The following is a 12,728-nucleotide window of genomic DNA, read 5'->3' on the forward strand; positions in this document are numbered from 1 at the left end:
TGAGTCGGTGTTGGTGTCGGTGATTGCTGAGTCGGTGTTGGTGTCGGTGATCGCTGAGTCGGTGTTGGTGTCGGCGATCGCTGAGCCGGTGTTGATGAAGGCGATCGCTGAGTCGGTGTTGGTGTCGGTGTTTGCTGAGTCGGTGTTGGTGTCGGCGATCGCTGAGTCGGTGTTGGTGAAGGCGATCGCTGAGTCGGTGTTGCTGTCGGCGGTCGCTGAGTCGGTGTTGGTGTCGGTGTTTGCTGAGTCGGTGTTGGTGTCGGAGGTCGCTGAGTCGGTGTTGGTGTCGGTGTTTGCTGAGTCAGTGTTGGTGTCGGTGGCCGCTGAGTCGGTGTTGGTGTCGGCGGTCGCTGAGTCGGTGTTGGTGTCGGCGGTCGCTGAGTCGGTGTTGGTGTCGGTGGTCGCTGAGTCGGTGTTGGTGTCGGTGATCGCTGAGTCGGTGTTGGTGTCGGTGTTTGCTGAGTCGGTATTGGTGTCGGCGATCGCTGAGTCGGTGTTGGTGAAGGCGATCGCTGAGTCGGTGTTGGTGTCGGCGATCGCTGAGTCGGTGTTGGTGTCGGCGGTCGCTGAGTCGGTGTTGGTGTCGGCGATCGCTGAGTCGGTGTTGGTGTCGGTGATCGCTGAGTCGGTCTTGGTGTTGGCGATCGCTGAGTCGGTGTTGGTGTCGGCGGTCGCTGAGTCGGTGTTGGTGTCGGCGGTTGCTGAGTCGGTGTTGGTGTCGGCGATCGCTGAGTCGGTGTTGCTGTCGGTGATCGCTGAGTCGGTGTTGGTGTCGGAGGTCGCTGAGTCGGTGTTGGTGTCGGTGGTCGCTGAGTCGGTGTTGGTGTCGGTGTTTGCTGAGTCGGTGTTGGTGTCGCCGGTCGCTGAGTCGGTGTTGCTGTCGGTGATCGCTGAGTCGGTGTTGGTGTCGGAGGTCGCTGAGTCGGTGTTGGTGTCGGTGGTCGCTGAGTCGGTGTTGGTGTCGGCGATCGCTGAGACGGTGTTGGTGTCGGCGGTCGCTGAGTCGGTGTTGGTGTCGGCGGTCGCTGAGTCGGTGTTGGTGTCGGCGATCGCTGAGCCGGTGTTGGTGTCGGCGATCGCTGAGTCGGTGTTGGTGTCGGCGGTCGCTGAGTCGGTGTTGGTGTCGGAGGTCGCTGAGTCGGTGTTGGTGTCGGCGATCGCTGAGTCGGTGTTGGTGTCAGCGATCGCTGAGTCGGTGTTGGTGTCGGCGGTCGCTGAGTCGGTGTTGGTGTCGGCGGTCGCTGAGTCGGTGTTGGTGTCGGTGATCGCTGAGTCGGTGTTGGTGTCGGCGGTCGCTGAGTCGGTGTTGGTGTCGGTGTTTGCTGAGTCGGTGTTGGTGTCGGTGTTTGCTGAGTCGGTGTTGGTGTCGGCGATCGCTGAGTCTGTGTTGGTGAAGGCGATCGCTGAGTCAGTGTTGGTGTCGGTGGTCGCTGAGTCGGTGTTGGTGTCAGCGGTCGCTGAGTCGGTGTTGCTATCGGCGGTCGCTGAGTCGGTGTTGGTGTCGGTGATCGCTGAGTCATTGTTGGTGTCGGCGATCGCTGAGTCGGTGTTGGTGTCGGCGATCGCTGAGTGGGTGTTGGTGTCGGCGATAGCTGAGTCGATGTTGGTGTCGGCGGTCGCTGAGTCGGTGTTGGTGTCGGCGGTCGCTGAGTCGGTGTTGGTGTCGGCGATCGCTGAGTCATTGTTGGTGTCGGCGATCGCTGAGTCGATGTTGGTGTCGGCGGTCGCTGAGTCGGTGTTGGTGTCGGTGTTTGCTGAGTCGGTGTTGGTGTCGGTGTTTGCTGAGTCGGTGTTGGTGTCGGCGATCGCTGAGTCTGTGTTGGTGAAGGCGATCGCTGAGTCAGTGTTGGTGTCGGTGGTCGCTGAGTCGGTGTTGGTGTCAGCGGTCGCTGAGTCGGTGTTGCTATCGGCGGTCGCTGAGTCGGTGTTGGTGTCGGTGATCGCTGAGTCATTGTTGGTGTCGGCGATCGCTGAGTCGGTGTTGGTGTCGGCGATCGCTGAGTGGGTGTTGGTGTCGGCGATAGCTGAGTCGATGTTGGTGTCGGCGGTCGCTGAGTCGGTGTTGGTGTCGGCGGTCGCTGAGTCGGTGTTGGTGTCGGTGATCGCTGAGTCATTGTTGGTGTCGGCGATCGCTGAGTCGATGTTGGTGTCGGCGGTCGCTGAGTCGGTGTTGGTGTCGGTGATTGCTGAGTCGGTGTTGGTGTCGCCGGTCGCTGAGTCGGTGTTGCTGTCGGTGATCGCTGAGTCGGTGTTGGTGTCGGAGGTCGCTGAGTCGGTGTTGGTGTCGGAGGTCGCTGAGTCGGTGTTGCTGTCGGTGATCGCTGAGTCGGTGTTGGTGTCGGAGGTCGCTGAGTCGGTGTTGGTGTCGGTGATCGCTGAGTCGGTGTTGGTGTCGGTGTTTGCTGAGTCGGTGTTGGTGTCGGCGGTCGCTGAGTCGGTGTTGGTGTCGGCGGTCGCTGAGTCAGTGTTGTTGTCGGCGATCGCTGAGTCGGTGTTGGTGAAGGTGGTCACTGAGTCGGTGTTGGTGTCGGCGATCGCTGAGTCGGTGTTGGTGAAGGTGGTCGCTGAGTCGGTGTTGGTTTCGGCGATCGCTGAGTCGGTGTTGGTGAAGGTGGTCACTGAGTCGGTGTTGGTGTCGGCGATCGCTGAGTCGGTGTTGGTGTCGGCGAGCGCTGAGTCGGTGTTGGTGAAGGTGGTCGCTGAGTCGGTGTTGGTGTCGGCGATCGCTGAGTCGGTGTTGGTGTCGGCGAGCGCTGAGTCGGTGTTGGTGTCGGCGATCGCTGAGTCGGTGTTGGTGTCGGCGATCGCTGAGTCGGTGTTGGTGTCGGCGAGCGCTGAGTCGGTGTTGGTGAAGGTGGTCGCTGAGTCGGTGTTGGTGTCGGCGATCGCTGAGTCGGTGTTGGTGTCGGCGATCGCTGAGTCGGTGTTGGTGTCGGCGAGCGCTGAGTCGGTGTTGGTGTCGGCGATCGCTGAGTCGGTGTTGGTGTCGGCGATCGCTGAGTCGGTGTTGGTGTCGGCGATCGCTGAGTCGGTGTTGGTGTCGGCGATCGCTGAGTCGGTGTTGGTGAAGGTGGTCGCTGAGTCGGTGTTGGTGTCGGCGATCGCTGAGTCGGTGTTGGTGAAGGCGCGGGTGATGATGGTGTTGGAGATTGCTGTGTTAATGTCGGTGATGGTCTTGCCAATGATGGTGATGGTTGTTCCTGTGTTGATGATGGCAGTGTCAATGTTTGTTCAGATGAATTTACATATCAGCAAGGAGCAAGAGTAGGACACTCAGCCCTGTGAGCCTGTTCGCCATTCAGTAAGATCATGGCTGACCTGATTTTTAACTTCAACTCTACATTCCTGCATATCCCGATAACTTTTCAGCCCCTTTGGTCATTAAAAATCATTCTTCCTCTGCCTTACAAATAGTTAAAGATTCTGCAATGTCTGGCTTTGAGGAAGGGAATGCCAAAGACTCTCAAGAGAAAAAAATGTTTCCTCATCTCAGTTTTAAATGGGCAACCCCTTATTTTTAACCTCTAACTTCTAGTTCTAGGTTCTGCCTCAAGAGGAAACATCCTTTCCCCATCCACTTGGTCAAGTCCCCTTAGGATCTGAAATGTTCCAAGTAACTCTCCTAAACTCAGAGGATAGTCTTGGCCTGTCTAGCTTTTCTTCATAATGCAATCCATTCTCTCCAGGCATGAGTCTAATAAAAAAAAACTTTCCTGAACTGCTTTTGATGCATTAACATCCTTCCATAAGTACACAATACAGTGTACTGCAGCAAAGATGTTAGTCTGGATTTGAATAAGTGTCAAAAAAATTCTTTACTCACCACCAAACAGTGCAATTTCAACGCAATTCCTGAAATTCCCCAAAATGAAATAGAGTGTTTGCCAAACCCAGTATTATGTTTCTGACCTCACTTGCTTGTACCTTGTTCACATGAGGGTGAGCTTTGTTGATGATGGCAACTAGACCAGGGATCGGAGCTGGTCAGGTTGACTCACTGAGGCACCATGGAGAAGGCAAGGGGAATCAGGAATCAAGAGCTTGTATGGGAAAAGACTTCTTGTTTCATTCAAAATCCTCTTCTCATGCCATGAAATCCAATCAGGAATTCAGGAGCAGCTTCATTGGCCAGAGAGTGGAACACACTAACGCCCTAAGGTGTTTGAGGTCAATGGCAAGGATATATTTAAGGGGAAGCTGGAAAAATCAATCAAGGAGGGAGGAATATTGAGGAGATTCTGCAAGGGTGAGATGAAGGTGGAGAGAGGTGGAAGAGGTTCAAATGGAGTATTTAAAAAGCAGCAGTTTAGACCAGATGGGCCGAATATCCTGTTTCTCTTTTGAATGTTCTCTATGATACATTTTTCCAAGCGATTCTATCACTCTGCAACACGGCAGTGTCATTAAATCTTAGAATGTCAGCAGCGTGAGGCCATTTGGCCCAAGAGGCCACTTTCAAAGTGCTATCTCTATTAATTCCATTCCTGCCCTACTATAAATTATCTTTTGTTTTGCAAATACATCTCACCAACTTCTTGTCTTAAGATAGTATTATAATTCTGCCTGCTGTCCTGTTTCTGGTTCAGTATCCTTGATCTGATTTGCAAGCTGAGTTGAAGGTGTTTTCTCTCATCTCCGTCCTGAGTCTGTGCCTCCCCTCAGTCACTGATGCCTTGTGCTTCTCCCTACGCATTATCCTCCGACACTTCCGCCATTTACAATCCGACCCCACCACCCAAGACATTTTTCCATCCCCACCCCTGTCTGCTTTCCGGAGAGACCACTCTCTCCGTGACTCCCTTGTTCGCTCCACACTGCCCTCCAACCCCACCACACCCGGCACCTTCCCCTGCAACCGCAGGAAATGCTACACTTGTCCCCACACCTCCTCCCTCACCCCCATCCCAGGCCCCAAGATGACATTCCACATTAAGCAGAGGTTCACCTGCACATCTGCCAATGTGGTATACTGCATCCGCTGTACCCGGTGCGGCTTTCTCTACATTGGGGAAACCAAGCGGAGGCTTGGGGACCGCTTTGCAGAACACCTCCGCTCAGTTCGCAACAAACAACTGCACCTCCCAGTCGCAAACCATTTCCACTCCCCCTCCCATTCTCTTGATGACATGTCCATCATGGGCCTCCTGCACTGCCACAATGATGCCACCCGAAGGTTGCAGGAACAGCAACTCATATTCCGCCTGGGAACCCTGCAGCCATATGGTATCAATGTGGACTTCACCAGTTTCAAAATCTCCCCTTCCCCCACTGCATCCCTAAACCAGCCCAGTTCATCCCCTCCCCCCACTGCACCACACAACCAGCCCAGCTCTTCCCCCCCACCCACTGCATCCCAAAACCAGTCCAACCTGTCTCTACCTCCCTAACCGGTTCTTCCTCTCACCCATCCCTTCCTCCCACCCCAAGCCGCACCCCCAGCTACCTACTAACCTCATCCCACCTCCTTGACCTGTCCGTCTTCCCTGGACTGACCTATCCCCTCCCTACCTCCCCACCCACACCTTCTCCACCTATCTTCTTTACTCTCCATCTTCGGTCCGCCTCCCCCTCTCTCCCTATTTATTCCAGTTCCCTCCCCCTATCCCCCTCTCTGATGAAGGGTCTAGGCCCGAAACGTCAGCTTTTGTGCTCCTGAGATGCTGCTTGGCCTGCTGTGTTCATCCAGCCTCACATTTTATTATCTTGGCTTCTCCCTAGGTATTTGGTCTTCCTTCAGATAAAGAGGGATCTGTATCATGGCCGCCTGCTGTGCAAGACCTCAGATGCAGCATCGCTCGCAGCCTACATCCTGCAAGGTAAATGAAACTTTGCTTCTGTTCCTCCTCCTTTTCTACAACAACAGTTGTATTTTGCGTTGAGTCTTTAAAATTATAACACAGCCCAAAGTGCAAACTAGGAGTGATCATCAAGTGAGCCAAATGGAGAGTTATAAAGGGCGTGGTCAAAGAGATAGAATTTGAGGAGTGTTTTAGAGGAAGAGATCGGGATGGGAGAGGTTCGTGGATGGAATTCCAGAGCTCAGGGCCCAGGCAGCTGATGGAACGGTCACAGATGATGGAGCGAACAGCATCAGTCATCTGTAAGGGGCCATAGTTAGAAAAATGCAAAGTTTGGGAGAGGTGTAGGGGTTGGAGGAGGTCACGGAGTTTGGGAGGGATAAAGGGGTTGCGGGAGGCCACAGATACAGGGAGAGGGTGTAGGGGCTGGAGGTGGTCACACGTATAGAGAGGGGGTGCAGGTGTTGGGGAAGATCACAGAGATAGGGAGGGAGTGTAGGGATTGGAGGATGTCACAGAGATAGGGAGGGGGTGAAGGTTCTGGAGGGGTTACAGAGATAGGGAGGGGGTGGAGGTTCTGGAGGGGGTTACAGAGATAGGGAGGGGGAGAAGGGGCTGGAGGAGGTTACAGAGATGGGGGCGTAGGTTCTGGAGGAGGTTACAGAGATGGGGAGGGGGTACATTCTGGAGGGGGTTACAGAGATAGGGAGGGGATGTAGGGGGCCGGAGGGGGTTACGGAGATAGGGAGGGGGTGTAGGTTCTGGAGGAGATTACAGAGATAGGGAGGGGGTGTAGGGGCTGGAGGAGGTTACAGAGATAGGGAAGAGGTGTAGGTTCTGGAGGTGGTTACAGAGATAGGGAGGGGGTGTAGGTTCTGGAGGAGGTTACAGAGATAGGGAGGGGGTGTAGGTTCTGGAGGAGGTTACAGAGATGGGGGGGTAGGTTCTGGAGGAGGTTACAGAGATAGGGAGGGGGGTAGGTTCTGGAGGAGTTTACAGAGATAGAGAGGGGGTGTAGGTTCAGGAGGAGGTTCCAGAGATAGGGAGGGGGGTAGGTTCTGGAGGAGGTTACAGAGATAGGGAGGGGGTGTAGGTTCTGGAGGAGGTTACAGAGATGGGGTGAAGGTCCTGGAGGGAGTTACAGAGATAGGGAGGGGGTGAAGGTTCTGGAGGAGGTTACAGAGATAGGGAAGGTGTAGGGGCTGAAGGAGATTACAGAGATAGGGAGGGGGTGTAGGTTCTGGAGGGGTTGACAGAGATAGGGAGGGGGTGTAGGTTCAGGAGGAGGTTACAGAGATAGGGAGGGGGTAGGTTCTGGAGGAGGTTACAGAGATAGGGAGGGGGTGTAGGTTCTGGAGGAGGTTACAGAGATGGGGTGTAGGTTCTGGAGGAGGTTACAGAGGTAGGGGGGGTAGGTTCTGGAGGAGGTTACAGAGATAGGGAGGGGGTAGGTTCTGGAGGAGGTTACAGAGATAGGGAGGGGGTGTAGGGGCTGGTGGAGGTTACAGAGATAGGGAAGAGGTGTAGGGGGCCGGAGGGGGTTCCAGAGATAGGGAGGGGTTGTAGGTTCTGGAGGAGGTTACAGAGATAGGGAGGGGATGTAAGTTCTGGAGGAGGTTACAGAGATGGGGGGGTGTAGGGGCTGGAGGAGGTTACAGAGATAGGGAGGGGGTGTAGGTTTTGGAGGAAGTTACAGAGATAGGGAGGGGGTGTAGGTTCTGGAGGAGTTTACAGAGATGTGGAGGGTGTGTAGGTTCTGGAGGAGTTTACAGAGATAGGGAGGGGGGTAGGGTCTGGAGGAGGTTACAGAGATAGGGAGGGGGTAGGTTCTGGAGGAGGTTACAGAGATAGGGAGGGGGTAGGTTCTGGAGGAGGTTACAGAGATAGGGAGGGGTGTATGGGGCTGGAGGAGGTTACAGAGATAGGGAGGGGTTGAAGGGTCTGGAGGAGGTTACAGAGATGGGATGGGGTAGGTTCTGGAGGAGGTTACAGAGATAGGGAGGAGGTGTAGGGGCTTGAGGAGGTTACAGAGATAGGGAAGAGGTGTAGGGGGCCGGAGGGGTTTACAGAGATAGGGAGGGGTTGTAGGTTCTGGAGGAGATTACAGAGATAGGGAGGGGTTGTAGGTTCTGGAGGAGGTTACAGAGATAGGGAGGGGATGTAAGTTCTGGAGGAGGATACAGAGATGGGTGGCTGTAGGGGCTGGAGGAGGTTACAGAGATAGGGAGGGGGGTAGGTTCTGGAGGAGGTTACAGAGATAGGGATGGGGTAGGTTCTGGAGGAGGTTACAGAGATGGGGGCCTGTAGGGGCTGGAGGAGGTTACAGAGATAGGGAGGGGGGTAGGTTCTGGAGGAGGTTACAGAGATAGGGATGGGGTAGGTTCTGGAGGAGGTTACAGAGATAGGGAGGAGGTGTAGGGGCTTGAGGAGGTTACAGAGATAGGGAAGAGGTGTAGGGGGCCAGAGGGGTTTGCAGAGATAGGGAGGGGCTGGAGGTTCTGGAGGAAATTACAGAGATAGGGAAGAGTTGTAGGATCTGGAGGTGGTTACAGAGATAGGGAGGGGGTGTAGAGGGCGGAGGGGGTTACAGAGATAGGGGGTGTAGGGGCTGGAGGAGGTTACAGAGATAGGGAGGGGTTGTAGGTTCTGGAAGTGGTTACAGAGATAGGGAGGGGGTGTAGGGGGCCGGAGGGCGTTACAGAGATAGGGAGGGCGTGCAGGTTCTGGAGAAGATTACAGAGATAGGGAGGGAGTGTAGGGGGGCGGAGGGGTTTCCAGAGATAGGGACGGGGTGTAGGGGGTTGAGGAGGTTACAGAGATATGGAGGGGGTGTAGGTTCTGGCGGAGGTTACAGAGATAGAGGGGGGTGTAGGTTCTGGAGGAAGTTACAGAGATAGAGAGGGGGTGTAGGTTCTGTAGGAGGTTACAGAGATAGGGAAGAGGTGTATGTTCTGGAGGTGGTTACAGAGATAGGGAGGGGGTGTCGGGGGCCGGAGGAGGTTACAGAGATAGGGAGAGGTTGTAGGTTCTGGAGGAGATTACAGAGAATGGAGGGGGTGTAGGGGGCAGAGGGGTTTACAGAGATAGGGAGGGGGTGTAGGGGCTGGAGGAGTTTACAGAGATAGGGAGTGGGTGTAGTTTCTGGAAGAGGTTACAGAGACAGGGAGGGGGTGTAGGTTCTGGTGGAGGTTACAGAGATGGGGAGGTAGGTTCTGGAGTAGTTTACAGAGATAGGGAGGGGGGTAGGTTCTGGAGGAGGTTACAGAGATACGGAGGGGTGTAGGGGCTGAAGGAGGTTACAGAGATTGGGAGGGGGTGTAGGGGGCGGAGGGGTTTACAGAGATAGGGGGTGTAGGGCCTGGTGGAGGTTACAGAGATAGGGAGGGGTTGTAGGTTCTTGAGGTGGTTACAGAGATAGGGAGGGGGTGTAGTGGCCCGGACGGTGTTACAGAGATAGGAAGGGGGTGCAGGTTCTGGAGGAGATTACAGAGATAGGGCGGGGGTGTAGGGCGGCGGATGGGTTTCCAGAGATAGGGAGGGGGTGTTGGGGGCCGGAGGAGGTTACAGAGATAGGGAGGGGGTGTAGGTTCTGGAGGAGATTACAGAGAATGGAGGGGGTGTAGGGGGCAGTGGGGGTTACAGAGATAGGGAGGGGCTGTAGGGGCTGGAGGAGTTTACAGAAATAGGGAGGGGGTGTAGGTTCTGGAAGAGGTTACAGAGACAGGGAGGGGGTGTAGGTTCTGGTGGAGGTTACACAGATGGGGGGTAGGTTCTGGAGTAGTTTACAGAGATAGGGAGGGGGGTAGGTTCTGGAGGAGGTTACAGAGATACGGAGGGGTGTAGGGGCTGAAGGAGGTTACAGAGATTGGGAGGGTGTGTAGGTTCTGGAGGAGGTTACAGAGATAGGGAGGGGGGTAGGTTCTGGAGGAGATTGCAGAGATAGGGAGGGGGTGTAGGGACTGGAGGGGTTTACAGAGTGAGGGTGGGGGTCGGGTCTGGAGGAGGTTACAGAGTTAGGGAGGGGGGTAGGTTCTGGAGGAGATTACAGAGATAGGGAGGGAGGAGGTTACAGAGATAGGGAGGGGTGTAGGGGCTGAAGGAGGTTACAGAGATTGGGAGGGAGTGTAGGTTCTGGAGGAGGTTACAGAGATAGGGAGGGGGGTAGGTTCTGGAGGAGGTTACAGAGATAGGGAGGGGTGTAGGTTCTGGAGGAGGTTACAGAGATAGGGAGGGGTGTAGGGGCTGGAGGAGATTACAGAGATAGGGAGGGGGGTAGGTTCTGGAGGAGGTTACAGAGATAGGGAGGGGTGTAGGTTCTGGAGGAGGTTACAGAGATAGGGAGGGGTGTAGGGGCTGGAGGAGATTACAGAGATAGGGAGGGGGGTAGGTTCTGGAGGAGGTTACAGAGATAGGGAGGGGTGTAGGGGCTGGAGGAGGTTACAGAGATAGGGAGGGGTGTAGGGGCTGGAGGAGAGTACAGAGATAGGGAGGGGTGTAGGGGCTGGAGGAGATTACAGAGATAGGGAGGGGGGTAGGTTCTGGAGGAGGTTACAGAGATAGGGAGGGGTGTAGGTTCTGGAGGAGGTTACAGAGATAGGGAGGGGTGTAGGGGCTGGAGGAGATTACAGAGATAGGGAGGGGGGTAGGTTCTGGAGGAGGTTACAGAGATAGGGAGGGGTGTAGGGGCTGGAGGAGGTTACAGAGATAGGGAGGGGTGTAGGGGCTGGAGGAGAGTACAGAGATAGGGAGGGGTGTAGGGGCTGGAGGAGATTACAGAGATAGGGAGGGGGGTAGGTTCTGGAGGAGGTTACAGAGATAGGGAGGGGTGTAGGGGCTGGAGGAGGTTACAGAGATAGGGAGGGGTGTAGGGGCTGGAGGAGGTTACAGAGATAGGGAGGGGTGTAGGGGCTGGAGGAGAGTACAGAGATAGGGAGGGGTGTAGGGGCTGGAGGAGATTACAGAGATAGGGAGGGGGGTAGGTTCTGGAGGAGGTTACAGAGATAGGGAGGGGTGTAGGGGCTGGAGGAGGTTACAGAGATAGGGAGGGGTGTAGGGGCTGGAGGAGATTACAGAGATAGGGAGGGGTGTAGGGGCTGGAGGAGGTTACAGAGATAGGGAGGGGTGTAGGGGCTGGAGGAGAGTACAGAGATAGTGGTCTTCAAGATGACGCTAACTCTCTGAGGTGGGCAACTACTCCAGAGACTAGGCTGACAGAAATGATGTTGTTACAGTGCAGGGTGACTGAGATGTTATTGATCATCCATGATGGAGGTTTAGTGAAGCAATGTAAGGAATTTAGGATCTGTGTGTCAGGCATGACCCATGATCACTATAATTTAAAACAAACCATGTTGTGAAGGTACAGGTCACTGAAGTTGCTCGGTAGACAGATAGAGGACAGATTCCTTTCCTTTCAGGATGTGGGTCATTCGTTTAAATACTAACACAGCATAGATTTTGTTGAAGTTTGATTTCATTATTTACTTTGCTGGGCTTGTTTCTGAAAGTGAGCAGTGGATTGATGAGATTGAACGGCACGCTCAGAAATTGCTGGAGGATATTTTTTGGAAATACATATGCTTCTTTGTTCCCCCCATTATTCTGTGGAATTCCCACAACAGCGCAGATCCTTCAGCTGGTACATTTCTGAGGAAAAACAACAAACCCTGAGTCCATCTGTCCTTCCATTGAGTGCTCAACATCTCATCTGATCATTAGGTTCCAAATGCTGCCACCTCTTGGTCACTGGAGTCAGTGACAACCCTTGGCTGATCACAGCTGCAACAGAGACAATCCCCAGCTCGCCAGCTGGCACGATCACATCAAATAGGCCTTTTATTCAAGTACATCTTCCCATAAACCTAAGATAGTCACCAACAAATCCAGCAGGGAATCCAGGAAAAGTCTCTTTACCTGGAGTGGAACTCACTACCCCAGGGAGTAGTTGAGGCAAAGAGTGTAGATACATCCATGAAAGGGAAACAATCAGAAGGAAATGCTGGTAGGGTAAATTGGGGTAAGAACAAAGAACAAAGAAACCTACAGCACAGGAACAGGCCCTTCGGCCCTCCAAGCCTGCGCCGATCAAGATCCTCTGTCTAACCTGTCGTCTATTTCCTAAGGGTCTGTGTCCATTTGCTCCCTGCCCATCCATGTACCTGTCCAAATATATCTTAAAAGATGCCAACGTGTCTGCGTCTACCACCTCCGCTGGCAACACGTTCCAGGCACCCACCACCCTCTGTGTAAAGAACTTTCCTTGCATATCTCCCTTAAACTTTCCTCCTCTCACTTTGAACTCATGACCCCTAGTGATTGAGTCCCCAACTCTGGGAAAAAGCTTCTTGCTATCCACCCTGTCTATACCCCTCATGATTTTGTAGACCTCAATCAGGTCCCCCCTCAATCTCCGTCTTTCTAATGAAAATAATCCTAATCTACTCAACCTCTCTTCCTAGCTAGCACCCTCCATACCAGGCAACATCCTGGTGAACCTCCTCTGCACCCTCTCCAAAGCATCCACATCCTTTTGATAACGTGGCGACCAGAACTGTACACAGTACTCCAAATGTGGCCGAACCAAAGTCCTATACAACTGCAACATGACCTGCCAACTCTTGTACTCAATATCGCGCCCAATGAAGGAAAGCATGCCGTATGCCTTCTTGGCCACCCTATTGACCTGCGTTGTCACCTTCAGGGAACAATGGACCTAAACACCCAGATCTCTCTGTTCATCAATTTTCCCTAGGACTTTTCCATTTACTGTATAGTTCACCCTTGAATTTGATCTTCCAAAATGCATCCCCTCGCATTTGCCTGGATTGAACTCCATCTGCCATTTATCTGCCCAACGCTCCAGTCTATTCATAAGGTTTGTGGGGATGGCAACAGGTGGGAGGCATCACTTTTTCTTTGGACACGTTAATC

At 54.0% G+C, this 12,728-nt stretch overlaps 1 protein-coding gene across 6 annotated transcripts in view; it reads left to right on the forward strand.

Annotated features, from left to right (window-relative positions):
- LOC125467160 (FERM domain-containing protein 5-like) overlaps positions 1-12,728 on the forward strand; it is a 280,497-nt gene that overhangs the window by 217,898 nt on the left and 49,871 nt on the right. For all 6 annotated transcript variants that reach the window (XM_059639274.1, XM_059639277.1, XM_059639275.1 and 3 more), the window contains one exon: positions 5,719-5,816. In XM_059639274.1, coding sequence (XP_059495257.1) covers positions 5,719-5,816 — 98 coding nt within the window. The remainder of the gene's footprint in view (positions 1-5,718; positions 5,817-12,728) is intronic.

This window comes from Stegostoma tigrinum, chromosome 33 (assembly GCF_030684315.1).
Source record: "Stegostoma tigrinum isolate sSteTig4 chromosome 33, sSteTig4.hap1, whole genome shotgun sequence".
Lineage (NCBI taxonomy): Eukaryota > Metazoa > Chordata > Chondrichthyes > Orectolobiformes > Stegostomatidae > Stegostoma > Stegostoma tigrinum.